This window comes from Entelurus aequoreus, linkage group LG15 (assembly GCF_033978785.1).
Source record: "Entelurus aequoreus isolate RoL-2023_Sb linkage group LG15, RoL_Eaeq_v1.1, whole genome shotgun sequence".
Taxonomy (NCBI): Eukaryota; Metazoa; Chordata; class Actinopteri; order Syngnathiformes; family Syngnathidae; genus Entelurus; species Entelurus aequoreus.
This window is the reverse complement of record NC_084745.1, coordinates 11069178-11094913: the sequence shown is the minus strand read 5'-3', so window position 1 is coordinate 11094913 and position 25736 is coordinate 11069178. Positions and strand designations below refer to the sequence as shown.

At 39.3% G+C, this 25736-nt stretch overlaps 2 protein-coding genes and 1 long non-coding RNA gene across 11 annotated transcripts in view; 1 reads left to right on the top strand and 2 right to left on the bottom strand.

Moving 5' to 3' along the window:
- pou6f2 (POU class 6 homeobox 2) overlaps positions 1 to 16236 on the bottom strand; it is a 245996-nt gene extending 229760 nt beyond the window's left edge. For 5 of the 8 annotated variants that reach the window (XM_062020830.1, XM_062020835.1, XM_062020834.1 and 2 more), the window contains exons 1-3: positions 14546 to 14700; positions 11558 to 11717; positions 815 to 995 (exon numbers count right to left, since the gene is read on the bottom strand). In XM_062020830.1, coding sequence (XP_061876814.1) covers positions 815 to 995; positions 11558 to 11566 — 190 coding nt within the window. In that variant the 5' untranslated portion in view covers positions 11567 to 11717; positions 14546 to 14700. Of the gene's footprint in view, positions 1 to 814; positions 996 to 11557; positions 11718 to 14545; positions 14701 to 15884 lie in introns of those variants that run through there. The other 3 variants (XM_062020832.1, XM_062020831.1, XM_062020833.1) reach the window with 3 other exon arrangements.
- A 2821-nt stretch (positions 16237 to 19057) lies between these two features.
- The window catches only part of LOC133629817 (uncharacterized), a 26855-nt gene continuing 20176 nt past the window's right edge, over positions 19058 to 25736 (top strand). The window contains exon 1 of one of the 2 annotated variants that reach the window (XR_009821122.1): positions 19058 to 19156. This is a non-coding gene — a long non-coding RNA (uncharacterized LOC133629817). Of the gene's footprint in view, positions 19157 to 24487; positions 24638 to 25736 lie in introns of those variants that run through there. The other variant, XR_009821123.1, reaches the window with a different exon arrangement.
- The window catches only part of xylb (xylulokinase homolog (H. influenzae)), a 28172-nt gene continuing 22416 nt past the window's right edge, over positions 19981 to 25736 (bottom strand). The window contains exons 19-20 of the mRNA XM_062020843.1: positions 24450 to 24559; positions 19981 to 23905 (exon numbers count right to left, since the gene is read on the bottom strand). Of these exons, the coding sequence (XP_061876827.1) occupies positions 23809 to 23905; positions 24450 to 24559 (207 nt within the window). The 3' untranslated portion in view covers positions 19981 to 23808. The remainder of the gene's footprint in view (positions 23906 to 24449; positions 24560 to 25736) is intronic.

The window sequence follows — 25736 nt, the reverse complement described above, 5'->3', positions numbered from 1 at the left end:
TCATTTTTCACAATAAAAGTGCAAAGAGTGAAGAACTAAAATGAAACACATTCAGGAAATGAAGATGGAACAATAACTTATACGGTCAATAAATTCTTTTTTTAGCGGCGGCCTTCTTGAACAAGTCAAATTGTATTTTTTTTAACAAATAAAAAAATTAATCATAAAACAATGGTTTTATTGTTTTTTTGAATTATTTGAAACTCAATGCATGATTTCATCTCCTAACCGCAGTTAAGATGTGACTAAAGATAATAATATAATTTAAAGTTGCAATAATTAGCTATTGCTCAAAATAAGGCCAAGTATTTACATCCAACCACACCAGAATGCAATATTATTACAAAATTAAATAAAGATCTGGAACTTTGACTGAATTTATTGAATTATAAGAAATGACATTTTCACTAAATCCTGACCTCATAGTTGTCATTTTGTGAATCTTGTTTTTATTTTACTACTACTGAATAGATCATGTGTGCAAGTTGTAAATAAGAAAAACACTATGGAACTTTGAGCGCTGTAAAACTGATGCAATGTTCTTTCATGGGAAAAATCTAATTGGAAGTACCAGTAGAGATATTAGAAAGTCAAAAGATGGTTTACAAGAAAATAAACAACAGGACATTTGCAATTTGAAGATTTCTGTGACGCCAGTGAAAAAGAAGAGTACCGCCTATCAAAAAAGAAATGTATGCAAGCACCTGAAGAGCCCTCGTCTGAACTTGTTCACAGCACTTTAAAGTTTGCAGCCCACTGTCCATCGTCACGCGGCACCAGAGCTGGGGTGCAAAAAGAGAGGCGGCGGACTCACCGTACAGCTTGCTGGGGGTGCCCTCTCTGTCGGGGCCCTCGGACGGGAGGAGCAGAGGCTCGTCGTTGAGCTCACCGTCTGGGCTGGCCACTTTGTCGTCGGCCCGGAGTTCCGCCGCGCTCATGTCGCCGCGCATGAGGGAGAGCAGCGGCTTGCTCAGATGCCCCGTTATCATCGGATGCTGGAAGGAGCGGCAAGGGGGGGTCCGGGCGGGAGGCGTTGACGGAGGATGGAGGAGGTGGGGGGGAAAAAACAAAAATGCAGCCGTGGTTAGAATGTGCTTCGGCGCTCTCCTTGGCTACCTCTCACTCACTAACTCTCTATCCTGCCCCCCCTTTACTATCCACTCCCTCTCTCTCTCCTGCTCCCTCCCTCTCTGGATCCTTCCATCCAGGGAAGCTGCTGCTGCCCAAACTGATGCAGCCCCAAAACCATCTCAGAGGTTCTCATTAGAACCAGAAACATTCCTCATCTTAGACCAGGGCTTCTCAAATACTGGGGCGTAGTGAGGTGTTAGGGGGGCCTGAGAGGCAAGGGACTACCAGTATTAGCGTCTTTTTAAATTTCTTGTATGATACACAAGCCTCCAGCTTGTCACTTTTTAGATTAATCAACAAGCTCAAACAGGAAATACGACCAAGTATACGATAAGGTGTCAGGGGGGACTTGACAAAATAATCACACAAGTCTTCAACTCAGTGGCATCTAGGTACTGGTGCCAGCAACTCAAAGAGTGGTTTGTACGGATAATAAATACATAGTATTAGGTTCTAAATCATATTTCAATTCAGGGGGGGCGTGAGAAAATAATCACACAAGTCTTCAACTCAGTGGCATCGAGGTACTGGTGCCAGCAACTCAAAGAGTGGTTTGTAAGGATAAATAAATACATAGTATTCGGTTCTAAAACATATTTCAATTCAGGGGGGGGGGCGTGAGAAAATAATCACACAAGTCTTCAACTCAGTGGCATCGAGGTACTGGTGCCAGCAACTCAAAGAGTGGTTTGTAAGGATAAATAAATACATAGTATTCGGTTCTAAAACATATTTCAATTCAGGGGGGGGCGTGAGAAAATAATCACACAAGTCTTCAACTCAGTGGCATCTAGGTACTGGTGCCAGTAACTCAAAGAGTGGTTTGTAAGGATAAATAAATACATAGTATTAGGTTCTAAAACATATTTCAATTCAGGGGGGAGGGCGTGAGAAAATAATCACACAAGTCTTCAACTCAGTGGCATCGAGGTACTAGTGCCAGCAACTCAAAGAGTGGTTTGTAAGGATAAATAAATACATAGTATTCGCTTCTAAAACATTTTTCAATTCAGGAGGGGGGCGTGAGAAAATAATCACACAAGTCTTCAACTCAGTGGCATCGAGGTACTAGTGCCAGCAACTCAAAGAGTGGTTTGTAAGGATAAATAAATACATAGTATTCGATTCTAAAACATATTTCAATTCGGGGGGGGGGGGGGGGGCGTGAGAAAATAATCACACAAGTCTTCAACTCAGTGGCATCGAGGTACTGGTACCAGCAACTCAAAGAGTGGTTTGTAAGGATAAATAAATACATATCAGCTTTTCAGTTATATTTCAATTTAGGGGGGGGCGTGAAAGTAAAAAAAATGTCCCCAAGGGGGAGTATTACAGAAAATAATTGAGTAGAACTGTCCTAGACAAACATGAATACTTTGCCCCCCAAAAAATGAAGTCCGAGAAATGTTCCAAACATGCAAGTTAAGAAAGTAGCACACATGTCCATCACACTTTTATACAGATAAAGTTTGGTGTTCAAGTCAAAATGTCGCCTTACCGAATTTAAGCTCCACTGCAAACACACACAATCAAAAAAGCAAATATTTCAGAGTGTCCCTGAAGTCAGTGAGAGTCAGACTGGGGGGTAAAACATCCCCCCTGAACTGAGTGACCGGCGATTGAAACCTGCTCAGGACTAACACAGCCTCCTGAACCCTGGAGTAGGTCTGAATGGCCAGCACAGGTTTCACGCTGAGGTTGCTTCCGAAAGACGAGCAGCGGGGATGTCGCCTCCTCCTCCTCCCCTCCCTTCCTTCCTCACACACACACAAAATCCCAGCCCACCCTCACTCTATCTGTCTCTTCCCCCTTGTGTCTCCCCACCAGAGAGCTCCTCAGACAGTGTTCACCCCACCTCAGGCTCTGAGACGCAAACGAGGAGCAGCGGGGCCGCGGTCCTCTTTCCTTATTTAGGAGTAACCTAAATATGTCTGCGCAAAGGGCAGGTGACCACTGCATGCACACGCAGAAATAATAACATTTAAACCAAAAAAAGGCCAGTCTTATTTCGCCCTCCATGCATCAGCCACTTGTATCAGGGTGGTCGATGTGGGCCTCCCCGGGGGGGCGGGAGGCTCTTTAATGTGCTTGTCACAGGATCCGGCCCACCTTTGATGTGACACATGATAATCTATGAAAATGGTAATCAATAGAGGAGGTTTAAGCTGTCGCGCTTGGTCAATACTTGCATGTCTGGTAACAATAACTAGTCATCATGGGTTGTTTTTATTTGATTTTTGGAGTGCACTTAAAAATAAAATGTGGGCCATCAACGCGCCACTCTTTTCCTACCCCACCCCCCGCACCCCCTCGCCTTGATAGGCCCACTGGAGGGCAAAATTAATACCTAATTGAATCTTGCAGTCATCAAAATAATCAATAGCTTTTTTATTATTTATTCTTCACAGTCTGTTGAGTGCTTGAAGGCTGAGAGGGACAGCAGGGAGCAGCGGCGTGGGGGGAAGGCGGGTTGGGGGCTGAAATATCACAATGTCATTTTCACGGGGGCACGAGAGTTTGCAACACCTATAAAAACGAGAGCAGTGCTTCTTTTTTTGTGTGCGTGTTGGGGGTCTACAGTCAGAGAAAATGGGAATCTTTGCCCCGGCAGCTATGATGAAAAATAGAATAAACAAGCGAGTGACACTTTGGAGAAGAGTGGGGGTCCTCTGTGTCCATCCCTCCATCTTTTTTTTCCTTTCCCCTTTCCTCCTTATTTCATCATATCAGGAGCGTGCCGCTACCTCCCTAATGCCGGCATTTCTCTTCCTGACAGACTCCAAACAAGTGCTGGGAATGAGATCAGGACTCTAATCTTCCTCTGGCCTAGGAGGCTACGGGATGGGATGATGTCGGCGGTGTTTGTGGTGCTGGTCCACACATCCCTCAGCATCTTAGTTCTGCATCAATTCATGTTTGACACTAAATTGGATGTTTATTCGTTTACACTCTCAACGAAATGTCCTTTGGGATAACACAGTATTGTAAAAAACTGTCCTAAAAGAGACACTTACAGAATTAGCATAAGTACCGTATTTTTCGGACTACAAGGCGCACATTTTCTCAAAAATCGACAGTGCGCCTTATAACCCGGTGCGCCTAATGTACGGAATAATTCTGGTTGTGCTTACCGACCTCGAGAATGCTTTATTTGGTACATGGTGGGATGATAAGTGTGACCAGTAGTAGCAGGTAGTCACACATAAGAGATACATGTAGACTGCAATATGACGCCAGTAAACAACACCAAAACTTTAAATGTTCCATTGAAAATAAAGAACAACACACACGGCAGTCAAAAATCTGTCAAAATGTTTTAGTATGACTTTGAAGCCGCACAGCTTGATGGATTTTCGGCCCATTACAGCTACCGTAGTCAGAGACACAAGTATTATTATGGTGTGTGTATAAGGACCGCAAAATGGCACCCATTAGCAGACATATTATCCTGCGTTTTGTTTCACAATATTATGCAAAACCAATTTTTCTTACCTTCTGGTACCTGCTGATGTGTATTTGAGATCTGCATAAGTCCTGAAAATTTTAGCACGTCCGCCACTGTAGTCAGTACCGACGCCGTAGTCGATCTTTTTCACTATCTTCTTGTAATGTGGCATCCACCCTCGGCTGTTGCCATTTTTTAAATAAAGTAGCATAAAGTTCTAACTTATGTCTCGCTATGGAAGCGCTAAAAACTACCACTGTAGTGGCTTTACATAATTCACCCACGGTGAGCCACGGATGAGGAGATGCTGCTCCAATGTTGATTTAGTAAAGTCGGAATGTCATTAAAACGGTTAGCTCCATCTTTTGACACTTCTTCCACTCCCGTCCTTGCACGCTACACCGCTACAACAAAGATGACAGGGAGAAGACGCTGTTGAAGGTGAGCCACGTGAATAAGACCGCCCACAAAACGGCGCATCCTGAAGCGACTGTCAGAAAGCGACTTGAAGATGATCTGTAAAACATAATTTATGCAACATTTTGACCATAGAACCACCATTACATGTTATATAGACCACAAGGAAGTGTTTTCAATTTAGAAAAAAAATCATAATATGACCCCTTTAATGCGCCTTTTGTATGAAGAAAGACCTGAATAGACCCGCTCATTGGCAGTGCGCCTTATAATCCGATGCACCCTGTGGTCCAGAAAATACCGTAATTGTCTTTATTCGGGATAAGTACCTTTTACATTTGAACCGATTGATTGATTGATTGATTGAAACTTTTATTAGTAGATTGCACAGTACAGTACATATTTCGTACAATTGACCACTAAATGGTAACACCCGAATAAGTTTTTCAACTTGTTTAAGTCGGGGTCCACGTAAATCAATTCATGGTACGTTACGGTACTAATTCTCATTACCTGGGGAATCGATACTGGTACAAATTTTAAGTACTTTTGTGTGTGTTCATAAATATTACCGTATTTTCGGGACTATAAGTCGCACCCCCTAAATTTTAGAAGAAAACAATATTTTTTTCATATATGAGCTGCACCTGACTATAAGCCGCAGATATATACGTTGTGAGATTAGTTATTTAAAGCACAAAGATTTCGTAAATGTTTATTTACATGCCTTAATTGTTTCCAAACGGTGTCTGTGACATGGCAGTAAAACTTGCTGATAAAAAACAGAAAAGTCATTGATGTCTTTTAGGGCTGTGAATCTTTGGGCACCACACGATGCAGTTCGATTCTTTGAGCTTCTGATTCAATTCAGAATTGATTCTCGATTCCAAACGATTTTTGATTCAAAATCAACATTGATTTAATAACATTGGGTGTTTAACTACATTCCTCCATAAAAAACTCAAACAGCTCTGATACATTTTTATACTATCAATAATCAGGTTTGGTCTAATAAAATTTTACATACAAATAAGGCAACAATAGAAGAGGCCACATATCTCTTTTCCAAAATAAATCTGTACAGCAGATATGGACATCTACATCAACAATATGAGTATACCTGAGTGTTTAGACAGGAGAGATAAAAAACAAAAACGTTTTTTTCCTTTTTTTATCGACTAAGAATCGTGATTAATTTGAAAATCTAATTTTTTTGACACCCCTAATGTCTTTATTCATCCTTTATGAAATAAGTAACATTTTCTCCTTTTTTAACAAGGGTCAAAATTCTTCTTTCTTGTACTTTGTAAACAGTTTGAACAGCTTCTTAAAAGAGATCATTTTGGCACATTGTTTGATTTATTTGCAGAATCAATTCCAGAATTTAGCCATTAGCAAAGAAAAATCCATAAATTAACCGCACCTTTGTACAGGAGTCGTTCAATTCTGCCTATGGAGCCCCTTAAAAACATCCAAACACATCCATTGAGGTTTTATATACATGATGTAAGTATACTGTACATGTAATGTTGTAACATTTAATATTTACGTATTTTGATCATTTTAAGCATACGTGGCGCATTAACTTTAAAAACGCAACACATTTACTTTTTTTTTAAATCCCCTGAAGAGCAGTGAAACCTGCGAAACAGGCTTGTAGGGATGAAATAGCCTCTGTGTGTTTTCCTGACCTAACGTATATTCCACTCTACCCCGGTATTGAGCACCCTATAACGGATAAACCACAGAAACCTTGACTATACATATTTATATACACTACCGTTCAAAAGTTTGGGGTCACCCAAACAATTTTGTGGAATAGCCTTCATTTCTAAGAACAAGAATAGACTGTCGAGTTTCAGATGAAAGTTCTCTTTTTCTGGCCATTTTGAGCGTTTAATTAACCCCACAAATGTGATGCTCCAGAAACTCAATCTGCTCACAGGAAGGTCAGTTTTGTAGCTTCTGTAACGAGCTAAACTGTTTTCAGATGTGTGAACATGATTGCACAAGGGTTTTCTAATCATCAATTAGCCTTCTGAGCCAATGAGCAGACACATTGTACCATTAGAACACTGGAGTGATAGTTTCTGGAAATGGGCCTCTATACACCTATGTAGATATTGCACCAAAAACCAGACATTTGCAGCTAGAATAGTCATTTACCACATTAGCAATGTATAGAGTGTATTTCTTTAAAGTTAAGACTAGTTTAAAGTTATCTGCATTGAAAAGTACAGTGCTTTTCCTTCAAAAATAAGGACATTTCAATGTGACCCCAAACTTTTGAACGGTAGTGTATGTGTGTGTATATACTGTATGTACATTTTATATATACATAATGGTTTGGTTTTTTTGCGATTTTTTTTAATTATTAATCATGCCTGTGTACAATATCACAACAAATGGCAATCATATGGTTATTGTCAGTACTATCAGAAAACAAAGACTAAAACCAACTACAACCAACACTAGCAATGGTTATACTGGTGAAAATAAGTAGAGCATGCTTAGTAGCCTAATGTACACCCAAAACTAAAGAGGAGACATTTTACCAAGGTATGCCTGTAGGCTACAAAAATATGGAATTCTTTTATCATGTGATTTGGCTGTCTCGATACGTTTCACGTTGTCATCATGACAGCCGTGCTAATGTTAGAACCTATTTCCTCAGCGTGTCAGCATATTGAGAACAAAATAGGCACTGACACTACCCATATCCACATAGGTTTGATTTGTCGAAAATATATTTTGCCCTGTCAGTTCTAATACACATCGACATACAGGCTAACGGGCATACATTTCCCCCGTTAGCCTATATGTCGATGTGTCATTGACCGGGCTAGCATGCTAAGCATTACACCAGGAGCTAAGCACCATCACACTAAGCATTCGTTGCACGAACATACAAGCTTTGTTAGACAAGCTCATAGACTGTATTGGACAATATAGTTTACATTACGAAAAGTCAATTTCCATTTATTACAAGTAATAAGAAAACGTAAATGCCTGACTTACCTATCAAGGTGACACACTCACTGACTTTCTCATTGGTCAAACGGTGGAGGACGGGACATTGAAATGAAAACATAAACAAGATTTTGGGGCTGTGAATCTAATTTTGAAATGAGCGTATCCCGGCTGAACTACTGTTATCAGTTATAGAGGTGATCGAGAAGAGCCTTTTAACATATCAGGGCCATTTAATGATGACTTGACATAAAAATATTATATATGGCTCCTTTAAGTAAGCAGAATAAGGTGTGCAAACCATTTTGCATCTCTGTTTTCATTAATATGCAAAATATATGCCGATCATCAAAACGCCAAAAGTACAGGGAGGAGAAGATGCAAGTATAATTATTTAACACACTCAATGTGATTCATCAATACTCATCACCATTTTGGGAGCACTATTTACGTTTTATTTAGCACGTGTCAGTAAGACGTGCAAACTGACAGCTCCACACACGGCTGCAGGATCAGTACTCGCGCTGCAGACCAACGATGGACAGACGAGAATCCTCTGTCCTACGTTTGTGTGTCAACATTTTGGATGCTCCGAAATAAAAATATTAAAAATACCGTTTATTTAGCAACATCACTTAACAATTTTATAGCTGCTGGATGATTTAAGAGGCTGATTAAAACAAATTCAATTAATGCGTTATGGTATTTTTTAAATGACATTTGTTTTTTTCCACTTATATATATTACTAAAATATTTTTTAATATGAAGAAAACTTCTTTAAGTATGCATTTTTTGCCTCTCAAGCGGAGTAAGTGCAACCTCTCTCCAATGAGCACACCATCAGCAGTAAAAAAAAAAAAAAGGTAAAGAAGTGGTTTCATTGTAGATGCACTGCATTGCTTCTGGATGCCCATAAAAAGTGGTAGATGTCTCGCAACGCCACAGGTAGGAGCATGAATGCGCCACATAGTAAACGCAAAATCCTCATTAATATAAGGCGGACTGCACCACTTTTCAATTGCACACGCAGTCTTAGTAAATCGCATGCAACACGCCCACTACAAGCTATTTTAAAGATTGCACACGCTGTTTACCACATGATACTTGGATCTTAGTAAATCAGGCCCCAACTATTGTAATGTGCATCTTAGTTTTACTTTTCATTATTTATGTATTTATTAAATTATGATGTGAATAATTCTTTTTCAGCACACCTACTGTGCTGTGTTATATTGTAGACTTTGCATGCAATTGCAATTCCAAAATGTTACATGCCAGTAGTGTTTATTCGACAGTGTGTTGCTTTAGCCAGAAAGTAGTCTTTGCCATTAGGTAAAATTTTTCTTTTGTCGAGCCCTACAAAGTATTTAAACCGTAAGTAACACCAAGTGTTTGATTGGAACGTGCATCTTAGTTGTAGTTTTCATTACCAAATTTAGAGGTTTTGAAATGACCATGTAAAATTGCTAATGCTAAACAGTAGCATGTCTATGGATAATAAATTTTGAAATTGGAGCCTTACTATACTTCTGAGCGCTTTCTGCTTTCTTTTTTGACATGGAAAGTTTTAACATTATCAAGAGCCAGTCTGACCTGATTGATTGTTTACCGGCCAAGTGCTTAAGTCGGTGCCGATACTGCAACCAGACGTGACGTCACACATAACAAAAGGTATCGAAATATGGCACCATTTGATTTTTTACGTGAATCGGTAGCCAGTAGTACCAACAGACTTTAGTCTGCACATATAAAAGTACCAATATAGGTCCCCATCCTTTGTCTCCACATCAGTTGGCCCCCTAGTGGCAGTGTTTGCTAACCATTTAATGAGCTCCCTTTACAAACAAAAGGAACTGGCTTTTTTTTCTACCAATATGAAGTCAGTGTCATGTTTCATTGCCTGCTTTTCTTTTCTTTCATCCTGCACGGAAAACCGCACCTAAATGAGGAACAAATGTAATCATAGCTAGCGTTGCGGATTGTAAATCTGGTTTTACTCCACCGATTCACACAAGAATCAAGAGTCGTTTGCAGTATGAAGTCTGAACATTCGCCACCTATCAGAAAGAGTGAGTGAGAGATTGGTTTTCTCCCAAAACCTGAATTTTACAAACGTTCGGCAGTTTTTTCGAGATTTTGGACATTCCTCTATGTGGACACTGGCCGAGAGTGGGTGGGCGGCCGAGGGTGGAGTCGGCTCTCTTGGTTGCTTTATTGGGTCTGCTCCTGTCTCTGGCCATGCTCCCCCCACCCCAGCAGACGATGGCGTGGAACACGGCAAAAGCAACCACAGTGTGTGTGGGTGTTGAAATTATGTTTTTGTTTGGTTGCTTGTCTATGCAATGTATATTAGTAATAATGAATAATGTATATTATTGGTTGATTAATTTTTATTTTTTTTTACTTTTGTGGCTGTGTGTAGAAGTGGCACTGCTGGAGTGGCAGTTGGTTGCATCAGCTCTACCTCTTTTAATGTCTTTATGTCCTTTGTGTTCTTTAATGATTCCCTCTTACACACAAGTTTATGTGTGCTATGGCTATGAGATTGTTTTTCCTTGGCCTCAGTCTGCACCCCCTCTCCAGGGGCCCAGGCTTAGACTGATTTTTTTTTCTTCTCACCCCCTCCTCAGCGTTTACCTGTTTCTCACCTTTTTTGTAAGGGGCGCCGAAAGTTGGCAGACCCGTCAGCGATCCTGTTCTGTCTCCCTGTAATGTTTGTCTGTTCTTGAATGGGATTGTGCTGAAAATCTTTAATTTCCCCTCTGGGATTGTTAAAGTACTTTTGATTCTGATTCTGTAAAGTACAGACATGTCTTGTCAGATACTCTGACGGAAGCCATTTTTGAATAACTGCAATTGATATTTTTCCCATCGAAGTCGTTAAACAGATCAACAGCTACCAGGCTAAAGCTAAAATGCTCCCCGGTGTATGATTGGCGGGTCAGTGCAGGCTCGGCACTATCAAAGCAGTGTATTAAAAAAGGAGCTCTTTGAAGCTTGTAAAGAACGCTACCCCACACGGACCGGAACAGGGAGCAGCTTCTGATTGGTCAGGTGTGTCCATGGTTTTTTTTCTTTTATTCCACCAGATCGATCGATGGCGCTGACATTCTGGAGCATCAAAGCTTTCAGCACCCTAATCTGACTCCTCTTATGAGGCAAGGGGTTATTTGTATTTATATATTTTGCTACAAAATTCTCACACCTTTGAGTGAGTGTTTATGAATGTGGGCAAACTAGACTAAAAAAAACAAAACGGGTCTGGACACGACACTCATCAAGCAATGCATAATGTAAAAGGGATGGCTTCGACTGGGCACAGAAGTGACACTACAGAGAGTCACACTGCACTGCCACTCAAAGACAATCTCCCGGGACCGCTATGCAACATGCACGCTTGCGAAAGGTGTGAAAATCTGATTTCCCAAAAAGGATCGGTAATTCTCTCTGAGGGTGGAAACCTCAATCAATAAATCATTGCTAAGTAGATTGTAAAGAGGGGGGAAAATTCCCGTCTTGGTATCAGTGCATTAGGATTCTCCTGAGGATGGATGAGTGTGAGACAATCTCAATAAAGAAGCAGCCTATCTTACCTTTGGCATTCATGTGGACACTGGAAGGCAGCTGTCAGTTGTCAGTGCCATGAGGAAGCTCCTGGAGAGGCAACATCGCGCTGCAGGATGCATTCAAAGTTCTGGAATCAGCATACAGTGCATCAGTGTTCCTTAACCATTGTCGGGCCGTGAGCTCCCCCTAGAGGGCCGTCACAAAATATCAGTTTCTCAGCGATACTCAGTTGTAATACATTTTTCCACCACTTGTGGCAGTAGAGGCAATCTCTAAGAAAGAGAAGAAGTCTGGAGCTAAGGTCAGAGAAATTTCTTCAGCGCAAAAATTATGAATAAAATGGTGAAGCTGTATTTTCATTTGCACTTTAGTTTTATTGACATCTTATTTAAGAAATGTATGTTATTCATTTTAGCCCTGCACAATTGTATGTCAATTAATTTTTCAGCAGTTTGTAGGAGTCCTTTCTTTTGTAGCATACAATATTGGATTAGTATTTATTGTTGCATTCCAGCTTGACCTAAGCCTTGATAATAATCTTTGTGATTAACACATGCTTTCATTTAATTTGAGCCGGTTTATCCTAAACTGTGAGTAGCTTAGACATAATAATTGAATACGATTAAAATCAAGTGTAAGATTACCAATTCACTGTTAATATTTGAGAAAGTTAGTTAGTTAGCATTTTCATTGATTTCTTCCCAACAGAATTACATTTTAAAAATAATTTTTGTCTGCAGAAAACCAAACTCATTTGTCCTAAGTCAGTAAGGATATTTTCAACGATAACAAGTGTTGCCAATAGTTGTGAATATAACCGCAAATTATGACTAGCGTAAAAAGGCAAACTATGATGTTGATTTGCAGGTGTAAAAAACATTACAATGTTGGTGTAAATTTTTATGTCGGCAATGTTTGAGCACTTTTGGTCACCTACCTAGGTTCCATTCTAGAGGCTAATCTTTCCTGTGATAAAATGGCAACCAAGGTAATCAAAAAGGTCAACCAACGAACGAGATTTCTCTACAGAATCTCCTCTGTGGTCAACAAAAGCACAATGAAGATTCTAGCGGGAACTCTCATTCAACCCTTTTTCGATTACGCATGCACCTCCTGGTACCCCAGCACCTCCAAAACCCTCAAATCCAAACATCCCAGAACAAGTTAGTCAGATTACTTCTAGACCTCCACCCCAGATCCCACCTCACTCCTACCCACTTCTCCAAAGTGGGCTGGCTCAGGGTGGAGGACAGAGTAAAACAACATGCACTGAGCCTAGTCTATAAAATCCGCTACACCTCCTTGATACCGAAGTACATGTCAAACTACTTCCATAATGTAAATGACCGCCATAACCACAACACCAGGGGGAGCTCCACTAACCACGTTAAACCCAGATTCCGATCTAACAAAGGTCTTAACTCATTCTCCTTCTATGCCACATCACTATGGAATGCACTCCCAACAGGTGTAAAAGAAAGGGCATCTCTATCCTCCTTCAAAACCGCACTAAAAGAACACCTCCAGGCAACTTCAACCCTAAACTAACACCCTCCCCCTTCCACATCCCTCCTCCCCAGATTGTAAATAATCAAATGTAGATACTTGTTCTTATGCTTTCTGATCTCTCTCTCTATGTCCACTACTTGCTGTACATATCCTACCAAGTCAGACCTACACTGTTGCAATGTCCATTTCTCTGATGATGCAATTGTTGATGACTGAAGTGCTGATATCAACCAAACCTAACTCCCCCGCCCCCTCTCCCCTGTAAATAATGTAAATAATTCAATGTATATACTCTGATGATTAACTTGTGTGATGACTGTATTATGATGATAGTATATATATGTACTAGGGGTGTGGGAAAAAATCGATTCGAATTCGAATCGTGATTCTCACGTTGTGCGATTCAGAATCGATTCTCATTTTTAAAAAATCTATTTTTTTTAAAAATGTATTTATTTTTATTTTTAATTAATCAATCCAACAAAACAATACACAGCAATACCATAACAATGCAATCGAACTCTAAAACCAAACCCGACCCAACAACACTCAGAACTGCAATAAACAGAGCAATTGAGAGGAGTCACAGAACAAACCAAAAGTAGTGAAACAAAAATGAATATTATCAACAACAGTATCAATATTAGTTACAATTTCAACATAGCAGTGATTAAAAATCCCTCATTGACATTATCATTAGAAATTTATAATACAAATTAAAAAAAGAACAATAGTGTCACAGTGGCTTACACTTGCATCACATCTCATAAGCTTGACAACACACTGTGTCCAATATTTTCACAAAGATAAAATAAGTCATATTTTTGGTTCATTTAATAGTTAAAACAAATTTACATTATTACAATCAGTTGATAAAACATTGTCCTTTACAATTATAAAAGCTTTTTACAAAAATCTACATATTATTATTATTTTATTATTACTCCGCTTGCATGTCAGCAGACTGGGGTAGATCCTGCTGAAATCCTATGTATTGAATGAATAGAGAATCGTTTTGAATTGGGAAAATATCCTTTTTGAATCGAGAATCGTGTTGAATTGAAAAATAAATCGATTTTAAATCGAATCGTAACCCCAAGAATCAATATTGAATCGAATCGTGGGACACCCAAAGATTCACAGCCCTAATCTGTACCATGAATCGATTTAAGTGGACCCCGACTTAAACAAGTTGAAAAACGTATTCGGGTGTTACCATTTAGTGGTCAATTGTACGGAATACGTACTGTACTGTGCAATCTACTAATACAAGTTTCAATCAATCAATTCATTTTACATGTACTTTAGATATTCAATACAATACTAAAAAGTATGTGTCGAATACTATTAAAACACCTCATGAAATAATTATTGTCATTGCAATTTAAAAAGCAGCAAGTGTCGTTCAGTTCCATTTATTTGGGCTCGCTTGACCAGAAGTACTTGAGGAATAAATATTGTTTATTTTTCTAATGTCTTTAAATACAATATATCTAAAAGTTTACCTGTATTGACTGATGAGCCACGCCATGAATGATGAGTCATAACGCCGACATTTGACAGCTAATTGCTGACTCATGACCGTGCATCGTGTAGTGACATGCTGGTTTACGTGATGAACGATTTCCGGGTACCCATAGTGCACCGCGGCAGGTAAGCGGGGAAATCAAAACAAAAATGGCCGCCGGACGACAGGGACAGGTGGGTAGTCAAACAAAGTGATTTTAAGCCACTTGGTTTATGTCAACATTACGTTCTAACGCTTGAAGTATGATTTTAAATGTGTAACACCACCGTAAAAGTCACGTTTAACTAATGTTTAGGAAATACGGAAGCAAAGGTTCGCTATTTGGACTCAGCTGCACACAACAATGAACAAGACAGTGTCCCCATTCCCTATGTGTACAGCTCCACTAATGGACATTGGAGTGTTACTTTCAAAGGCAAATTAAAGTATTGCTAGAAACATAATTGTATATGGGACTTATTATTATATTACATGTTCCAAAAAGAAAAAAAGCATAAAACACAGTATATTTATAAATATACTACATGTAAAAAAGGGAATAAATATTCAAAATAAGATCATTAAATGAAATCTAGTTTGGTTACGCCATCATGAGCGCAACACAAGGTTGTAAAAGTTTCAACTACAATTTTAAATAAGATGTCAAAAGCAAACTGAAATCAAATACACACAGCTTAAAGGCCTACTGAAACCCACTACTACCAACCACGCAGTCTGATAGTTTATATATCAATGATGAAATCTTAACATTGCAACACATGCCAATACGGCCGGGTTAACTTATAAAGTTCAATTTTAAAATTCCCGCCACACTTCCGGTTGAAAAACTCCTTTGGATATGATTTATGCGCGTGACGTCACAAAAGCAACGGAAGTGGTTGGACCCCATCGGACCCGATAGAAAAGCCTCTTGTTTTCTTCGACAAAATTCCACATTATTCTGGACATCTGTGTTGGTGAATCTTTTGCAATTTGTTTAATGAACAATGGAGACTGCAAAGAAGAACGTTGTAGGTGGGATCGATCGGTGTCTTAGCGGCTAAGTACGATACTGTAATATCTGTGATATTTGCATTAGTGTACTGTCTTTAAGGGTTTGGGGAACGCGCATGCGCGAGTGAGTTGGCGGAGAACTTGTGTGTGTGAGCGTGAGTTTTGGCTAACAGCAGCTCGTGTATGTGTGTGCGTTACTTTTTGAACTACAACCAGTTACCGCTTTTTAATAAAGCGATTGAGCAGCGCTTCCTCGTCTGTGTGACTCCTTCTCCACTGCGGGGCATTACAATACTTACAGCAACACAACAAGGACTACTTACCCTGACGCCTAGCCGATGCTTGCCGCCAAACCCACGGATGAAGTCCTTCGTCGTGCCGTTGATCGCTGGAATGCAGGTGAGCACGGCTGTTGATGGGTTTCTATCTTCATTTGAGAACGATGCTACGCGCTAGCTCAGTAGCTAAGTGTGTCACCGATGTATTGTCTTAGAGATAAGTCACTTTAAATGTCCATTTCGCGTGCTCGACTCTCATTTTCAAGAGGATATAGTATCCGAGGTGGTTTAAAATACAAATCTGTGATTCACAATAGAAAAAGGAGAGAGTACATAGTTCTGTGAGGTCTGGTTGCTAAGTTAGCTTCAACGGTGTCGTTAGCACAGCATTGTTAACCTTCGCCAGCCTGGAAATCATTAACCGTGTATTTACATGTCCACGGTTTAATAGTATTGTTGATTTTCTATCTATCCTTCCATTAAGGGGTTTATTTATTTTGTTTCTATCTTCATTTGAGAACGATGCTATCGCGCTAGCTCAGTAGCTAAGTGTGTCACCGATGTATTGTCTTGGAGATAAAAGTCACTTTAAATGTCCATTTCGCGTGCTCGACTCTCATTTTCAAGAGGATATAGTATCCGAGGTGGTTTAAAATACAAATCTGTGATTCACAGTAGAAAAAGGAGAGAGTACATAGTTCTGTGAGGTCTGGTTGCTAAGTTAGCTTCAATGGCGTCGTTAGCACAGCATTGTTAACCTTCGCCAGCCTGGAAATCATTAACCGTGTATTTACATGTCCACGGTTTAATAGTATTGTTGATTTTCTATCCATCCTTCCATTAAGGGGTTTATTTATTTTGTTTCTATCTTCATTTGAGAACGATGCTATCGCGCTAGCTCAGTAGCTAAGTGTGTCACCGATGTATTGTCTTGGAGATAAAAGTCACTTTAAATGTCCATTTCGCGTGCTCGACTCTCATTTTCAAGAGGATATAGTATCCGAGGTGGTTTAAAATACAAATCTGTGATTCACAGTAGAAAAAGGAGAGAGTACATAGTTCTGTGAGGTCTGGTTGCTAAGTTAGCTTCAATGGCGTCGTTAGCACAGCATTGTTAACCTTCGCCAGCCTGGAAATCATTAACCGTGTATTTACATGTCCACGGTTTAATAGTATTGTTGATTTTCTATCTATCCTTCCATTAAGGGGTTTATTTATTTTGTTTCTATCTTCATTTGAGAACGATGCTATCGCGCTAGCTCAGTAGCTAAGTGTGTCACCGATGTATTGTCTTGGAGATAAAAGTCACTTTAAATGTCCATTTCGCGTGCTCGACTCTCATTTTCAAGAGGATATAGTATCCGAGGTGGTTTAAAATACAAATCCGTGATCCACAATATAAAAAGGAGAGTGTGGAATCCAATGAGCCAGCTTGTACCTAAGTTACGGTCAGAGCGAAAAAAGATACGTCAATCACTGCCTCTCAAGTCGTTCACTGTAACGTTCCTCATCTACAAATCTTTCATCCTCGCTCAAATTAATGGGGTAATCATCACTTTCTCGGTCCGAATCTCTCTCGCTCCATTGTAAACAATGGGGAATTGTGAGGAATACTAGCTCCTGTGACGTCACGCTACTTCCGGTACAGGCAAGGCTTTTTTTTATCAGCGAGCAAAGTTGCGAACTTTATCGTCGATTTTCTCTACTAAATCCTTTCAGCAAAATATGGCAATATCGCGAAATGATCAAGTATGACACATAGAATGGATCTGCTATTCCCGTTTGAATTAAAAAAAATCATTTCAGTAGGCCTTTAAAGATTGATTAATACCTATTTAAATTTAGTAACACATAAGTATGATGATTTATCAAAATATAAAAGAAATATACCTGAACAGAACGCTCATGATGGTTACACCAAAAAGTAACGCTATGAATCGTGTTTTTCCAAGTTTTTGGGGCATTTTTATGCTATTTCCAAGCATCTCCTTTTTATTATCGTGATTTTAAATGGTCAAACTAATGCATATTATATATGCATGCCTAGTAAACAAAAAAAAAGTAATATTTATTTTGATTGTTACATTTTGAAGTACGTTTGTGCAGGTGGGTGCGAATGTACCCATTACCAGAGCTGTACACCTATAGAAGAGATCACATTTGGTATTTTTATAAACGACTGTAACATAGAAATGTTTGTCAACATTATTGTGCTCCAGGCAAAAATGTTTCTACATAAATGTCGATTTATGAAAGTAAGGCCTGCATTTTCTAATTGCTTAGTGGTTTACAATTATCAATCAAATATTGGAGGATGATTAAGAGTACAAAAACCCTTAAATTGATATCTTTGTAAAAACATTTAAAGTGATTTAGGTAGCCCCTTTTTTCATATTTTTTCATATTATCATTTATTAATATTTAATACTCTATCTGTATTTGCTTTTGTTTTCTTTCCTTGACATGTTTTGCTGATGTCGTGATTTGCTCAACCTGATGTGTAAATTGTTGGTTATGTTGAAAGTGCCTTGACTTTAGTGTGCATTATAAATGTATGTTTGTTCAATAAAAAATTAGAAAAACAATGAGCAAGATAGGCTAGTAATGGCGGCCTTCATCTTCCTAATTAAAATGACACAAAATATATTACAAAATAAAATATAAATTGACGTCCATGAATTAAGTGTGTGCACTAGTAAGTTCATACATTAGACTCTTAAAGTTCCAACAAATGATAATGCCACTTGTCCTATCAACTCTTTATAAAGTGGCTTATTTTAAATGTTTATCTTGAAGAAGATCACCCACTTCCACACCGCACTAAAACTCTACAGCAAACGTCACCAAAATGAGCACTTTTTAGGTCATTTTGTGTTTTCGCAGCTTTAAAGATAGTTCCCAATTATTGTGATTTACGGTAATAATACGTCTTGGTTATCAAATTGAAAACGCTGTCAAATGAGATTTTAAACAAGTAAACAGGCAGGACTACTTTTTCTTTATTTTTCCACATTTTATCAAAGCACTTCACTGATAAAGTGTTGACTTGTTGAAGTAAAGCATCTAAGACTGTGGTGAATGAGAGGGAGGTGTGTGTGTGTTGTGATAATGACATGTCTCTATGTGGTCATAGGCGTGATGCAGATGCTCGTTAGATTGCTGCCTGCTTTGTGTGTTGACACTAAATGAACTGTGTTTGTGTTCTCACTTCCTCCTCAAGGTTGAGCCGTGGAGCGGGATGCTGTGATGCGTTCAGGCGTCTCCGCACACCTTGATGCCTCGCGGGGTGCAATTACCAGTCCTTACGTGGCATCCAGGTCAGTCATGCATATGATCCCCTTTTTGCTTTTTCTCTTTATTTCCACCGTTTTTCGTTATTATTATTATTGTCATCACAACAGTTGGGGTGTTTGCAGGTAGACAAGTTAATGGTCCTGTCAACCTTGATCACTTGATTGCATGGCTATACATATAAATATATACAAGAATATATATATATATATGTACAGTCCATTTAACTGTCTTGCAGAGCACTTAGGCGATGTAAGAGTTTTTCTTTTGCTGTGATTGCTTTTTAAAAATGTCACTATATTAACACCGCTGCAGTCAAATGTGTTACTTGTAAGACTGTCAGAAAAGTAGCAGCTTCCTGTCTTGTAACCACTTCTTACCACAAGAAGCAGGAGTGAGTCATACTGAAGAATCTGAAGTATATGGCGTGCCTATAACTTAAGCTGCATTTCGAAGTTGATGGAAAAATTAAAGCCATTAAATGTGCACGCTTTATTATCCAATTAGTCGACTAGTCATTGAGATAATTGTTGACTAATCGACTATCAAAATAATCGTTAGTTGCAGCACTCGTCGAAAATAAACTTTATAAATACATATAGGAAAACAGTTACCTGCACACTCACCGACCGATAGACTCCAAAATTGCATCAAAAAGTTGCTTTTACCAGCATTTATGTCAGTCGGTGTTATTGTGCGTATGACAAGATAAGATGAAAACAGTACTTTATATACTGTATAGTATGTGACCAAGTCGCAATGTCGCCGTTTTTTTACATCAGTTTAGCGGCTAATCCAATTTCTTACTGGTTCATCTTGCCAAAACAGTAACGAGTCCCATGTAATAATGTAAATACAAATGAACACGGACGTGTTTATTTATAGACATGATCAGAACAAGTGGGAGTGCATTAGACGAGAATGAATAACACAAAAGCTCCAGGCAGCAGCAGCTACCTGTAAAACAATCTCACAGTCTGTGAAGCAGAGGGGTAGGAGCTCTGCGGGCTGCACACTAGAAATGCCCACATTAGTAAATCTGTCAATCAGTGACGTCCCCGATTCCCCACTGTTAAAAAAATACTCTAAACCCTGTGGGCTTTCAAAGCTGCGCGCAAGCTACCACCGAAATGCATGAACCTCATGATTTGACCCTTTGGCCTTTATAAAAAAAAACAAAAAAAAACATTTTAACAACATTATAAGTCAGAGAAGGCAAAAATCATCATAACACTCAAATACTATTATATGTCTCTTAAGATGGCAGACCAATAGTTATTACTTCTTCTGCCAAGGAAAATAGGAGAACTAACCTCACTAAAATCACGGCATTGCAATTGCAAAAAATAATACTATTGAATTTATCCTTAAAGGAATAAAGCAATTATAAAAATGTTTATTCACTACTGGTATTTCAACAATATGAAATCAAATATATATTTTATAATAATAATACAATGATATGCCAAATACTGAATGGCGGCAGAGATTGAATCGACTTGCTCCAAAGAAGAAGTCAACGGTTGTTGAAGTGCAGCTAAACTAGACAGTCATTGCGTAAATGCTCGGCTTTGTCCCGCCCATCGCACGCTCAGCGTCCCTGGGAGTCTATGGACAGTGGGCAGGCCCGGACGCTGGGAGTCCGCGTGATTGGTTGCATGATCTGACAGGGAAATCAGCGAATTAGTTGTTCTGAGTTAATCTGGTGACTTTTCCATACTTTTTAATGACTTTTTCCACATTTAAAATTGACGGGCGACAAATCTAGCATCTTTTTCTGGTGTTATCGTAGACTGTACTTGCGTTTGGAGACACTTGACTTCTCTTTCTGCAGCGTCTCCGACAAGAAGCAGGTGTTCAGAGGCGGTCACACTAGCTTTGCACAGCAGATTTGGCTAGCGAATCCCCTCCTTAAAAGACCAGCAGCTGCCATTGCACTCTTGATATTTCCACATTTTGCAGATTGCTGTCTGCGGGTCTTTGTTTGATATATTGAAGAATGTCCACACCCTCCACTCCAGACAATTGCGTGTCTATTGCTTATGTCATCACATTAAGGAAATGCTGCTTCCGTGCAATTTTGGACCAAATTTTCAATGGCCAAAATCTCAGTGCATCACTAAAATGTTTATATGTGGTTACATCCCTACCTTCCAAACAAAAAGCCGACAGGGGCAAAACTAAAGAAAATGAAGGGACTCACTTGCATTACCACTCAATTCTCCGTAGGCCATGAATATACGGTTAGATGGTCCAAATTAAGGGTCTCGATAAATAGCTTACATATTTACTGTTATTTTGCACCTCAATGCAATTTGCAGTGATGAAATGTTGCAGTACAAGTACAGTTTCAGTTGAAATCCTTTTATTTCCAAACTGCACTTTGACACAGTCTTGTTTACAGGTTAAACTGTCCAATTTACAAGTTTACATTAAAACACCTACAGTACCTATTTGAGGTGAAGTGAAAAAATTATGTAGATGTTTATTTTGTAAGAGAGTTGAGACATTTATAATATTGACATGATTAATCGATTTGAAGCCTCAAATTGATTTAGGAAATTGGCCATGATCCATCCATCAATCCATTCATTTTCTACCGCTTGTCCATGATACCCAGCCCTAATTAGTATCAGTGTTTCTGCTTTTTCTCTTTGCCTCGTGTCCATTTATTTTTGTAATGTGCTGAGAGACAATTTAAAAAAAACGTGTCGTGGCCTGCAAATTTCTCCTGGGTCGCATTTTGGATACCCTTGACATGCAGGATGCAAAGTTTGTGTGACATGCCCCACCCGTCATTAAGGCAGGAATCTATTTAAAAGGACATAGGCAGTTAAGCCTCTGAACGCCAATTGGCTGTTTTAACATGTTTGTGTTCAAATCCACAGTTAATGAGTGACAAATCAAAGAGGACATTTTTAGAACTTCAGAAAGGGTGGCTCATCAAAAAGGTACGGCTTGGTTTTTACATTTTATCAGCAATAGTTACTTGTCACTTTTTTTTGCACTTCATCATATAATAACTTATGTTGAATTGTAGGGATGGGCAATAGGGCCTAAAATCTGTATTGCGAATTTGCAATGTATATTTCAGCATCTTGTGATAAGGATAGAGATCACAGTATTTGGTAATGTACGGTACTGTTAAATGATGGTTACTTTTTGGAACATGGTTCAATCTACACTTCTGTTTGAATGTAATAAACACTTATTCTTCTGTTTGGATACTTTACATTAGTCTTGGGCGATACTACAAATTTGTAGTTACAGGGGCAGTATTCAAAATCATTGAATAATTACATTTATAGTCAGACAAAAACACAATTAAATATTCAAATTATTTAATTATTCACTTAAATACAATATTTTGGGCAAAAACTACTATTGGCTCAGATTTACTGTAAGTCCTTTGGTCATTGCCCTTTAAGTCCTCCTTTGTTTAGGGACTTATTTCCTGAGTTTGTAAACGACGAAATTGACAAAACAATTTTGTGACAAAAGTACTGATACAATCACTAAAGTATTAACCGTATGATACTATACTTGGTATCGTTCCACCCACCCCACTTTACATTCAAGAACTCTAGCTGAGCTGTTAGCATGGCATCTCGTATCCTCCTAAGGTTTGTAGTGTAGCATGTTTAGCTATCCTTCCCGTGAGAACATTGAAGCAGCTGCGCACCGTGCGAGCGAGGACGCGTTTGTTGCTGCTTGTCAATTTTGCGGTACATGGCTGGCTTGTATCATAGGCATGCGTTAACACAATATGGCGATTGAAATTAGGCCTATTTATCGTATGACAATCATGCAACGCTATTAAAATGCTAAAAGGTCACTTTAAATGCATTATTGAAAAGTTTGACCCTGGAACAGATTAAAACTATTTGCGTCAATTCTCAGGTGGAAAATTCTGTTAGGAGTTCTGATGATCCACTGTAAAATATGTCTTCCTAACTTAATATTGAACTCCTCTTGAGTAAAGACGAATAATTAAGTAAAATAGTCTGGTGGTAAAGTGTGTGGGGTCATGGCAGCTTCAAGAGTGAGAGGAAAACAAGCCGGGATCCATCATCCTCTCCATGCATGATGATTGCATAGGTGAGGGCATCAGGAGTAGAGGGAGAGATGACACGTTCGGACACATCTCTGCTCATAAGTAAGGGCCTCAGTGTTTACGGGGGGGGGGGGGGGGGGGGTTTTGTCGTGATGAAACCCTCTTCTTGTGTAAAATGGCTGCAGGGAGAGAATCACTCAAACATAGCAGTAAAGTGTCAACAGGCCAGTAATGATGGCTGATGATGTCCACACCTGGCCAGGTCAGTCCAAAGAGATAATTAGAGCTAAATCAGATAGTGGGTGTGTGTGTTCTATGTTGTGTACATCTGAGAGAGGTGCCAAGGTGCTCCATTGTGCTACTGCCTGTCAGCTTAAATTAGGGAGTACAGGCTCGGCCAGTGTAAAAAGAAAAAAATAAATCAATACTTGATGGAAGATTGCTGCCCGGGAAAATCTGTTTTGATTCAAGGATTAATTCTTGACCAAGGGCCGGAGCAAAATGACATGCCACTAGGCTGAAAATGAACACGTTCTGCAGTGGAAATTGGATGGAAATGCAGCATGGGGCTCTTGTTTGGGGGCGCAGGGGACTGAAGGTGTGGCAGCTGTGAATGAGTCCTTCCTAGGCAATGTTTTCCAGGCCATTGTTGTCTAATGCACTCCTCTGAGGGCAGGTCTGCTCTCTGGTGTTTTCCTTAAAGCATGAAGAGTGAGAAAAGCTGCAAAAAACAAGGGCAGTTTATAGTTTCCCCCCTTACATCTCTGCTGAACAGTGGGAAGATGCATTATTAATGGCTGAATAATGTTTGTCATGACATGCTGGAAAGTTCAACAGGAAGCGGACAGTGATTTGAACAACACTAAATTAAACATTTACTGCCTTGTTTGCAACAACATGTTCTTGATAGAGCTCCTTTTATTATTCATTTAACAATAGGTTTTCATGTCGTGTGCATCTATCATAGAGCTAGATGAATGCAATTAAAGTGTGCATGTAAGAAATAACTCATTGGATATATAATTAAACCAACAGCTGTGTATTGTTAATATTCGGTTTCATTCCATATGATTACAAGGAGAAGTTTTCACCAGTAATCCAACTAACCACTATTATCTAGTTGTTGCAGCGCTTTGGCGCCACCTGCTGACAATTCCAATGCTTTTGTCATTTTATTAAAAAAAGACAGTTTTTGTAGCCTGTTAGTTTAGTTTTTCCATGATGTCAGCTCTAATGCATTTTGACTGGCAACCTGTAGTCCTCACCTGTCTGTATTCATGTTGTCCAATTTGATTCGCAGGTGTGTCTTAAGGGTGGGTTCCTGCAATACTCTCTTCTCCAATTGGGCGAAGCGTTTCAGCATGTGGTTGTACACCTGTGATGTACACACACATTGAAGAGGTCACCTGCAAGGTTGTCTTGAAGGGATTGACCACAAAATGATTGAAAGAAGGTAAAAGCCAATCAGCATTCATGTTCTATCATTCTTCACTAATATATATATATATATATATATATATATATATATATATATATATATATATATATATATATATAATATATATGTATATGTATATATATATATGTATACATATATACAGTCAAGAAAATAAGTATTTGAACACCCTGCTATTTTGCAAGTTCTCCCACTTAGAAATCATGGAGGGGTCTGAAATTTTCACGGTAGGTGCATGTCCACTGTATGAGAGATAACCTGAAAAGAAAAATCCAGAAATCACAATCTATGATTTTTTAACAATTTATTCGTGTGATACAGCTGAAAATAAGTATTTGAACACCTGTCTATCAGCTAGAATTCTGACCCTCAAAGACCTGTTAGTCCGCCTTTAAAAGTCCTCCTCCACTCCACTGTATTATTCTGAATCAGATGCACCTGTGTAAGGTCGTTAGCTGCATAAAGACACCTGTCTACCCCATACAATCAGTAAGACCCAAACATTCAGCATGGCTAAGAGCAAAGAGCTGTCCAAAGACACCAGAGACAAAATTGTACAACTCCACAAGGATGGAAAGGGCTACGGAGAAATTGCCAAGCAGTTTGGTGAAAAAAGGTCCACTGTTGGAGCAATCATTAGAAAATGGAAGAAGCTAAACATGACGGTCAATCTCAATCGAAGTGGAGCCCCATGCAAGATATCACCTCGTGGGGTCTCAATGATGCTAAGAAAGGTGAGGAATCAGCCCAGGACTACACGGCAAGACTTGGTCAATGACCTGAAAAGAGCTGGGACCACTGATTCCATGGTCACTGTTGGTAATACACTAAGACGTCATGGTTTGAAATCATGCATGGCACGGAAGGTTCCCCTGCTTAAACCAGCACATGTTAAGGCCCGTCTAAAGTTTGCCAATGACCATTTGGATGATCCAGAAGAGTCATGGGAGAAAGTTTTGTGGACAGATGAGACCAAAATTGACCTTTTTGGTCATAATTCCACTATGCGTGTTTGGAGGAAGAAGAATGATGCTTACCATCCCAAGAACACCATCCCTACTGTGAAGCATGGGGGTGGTAGCATCATGCTTTGGGG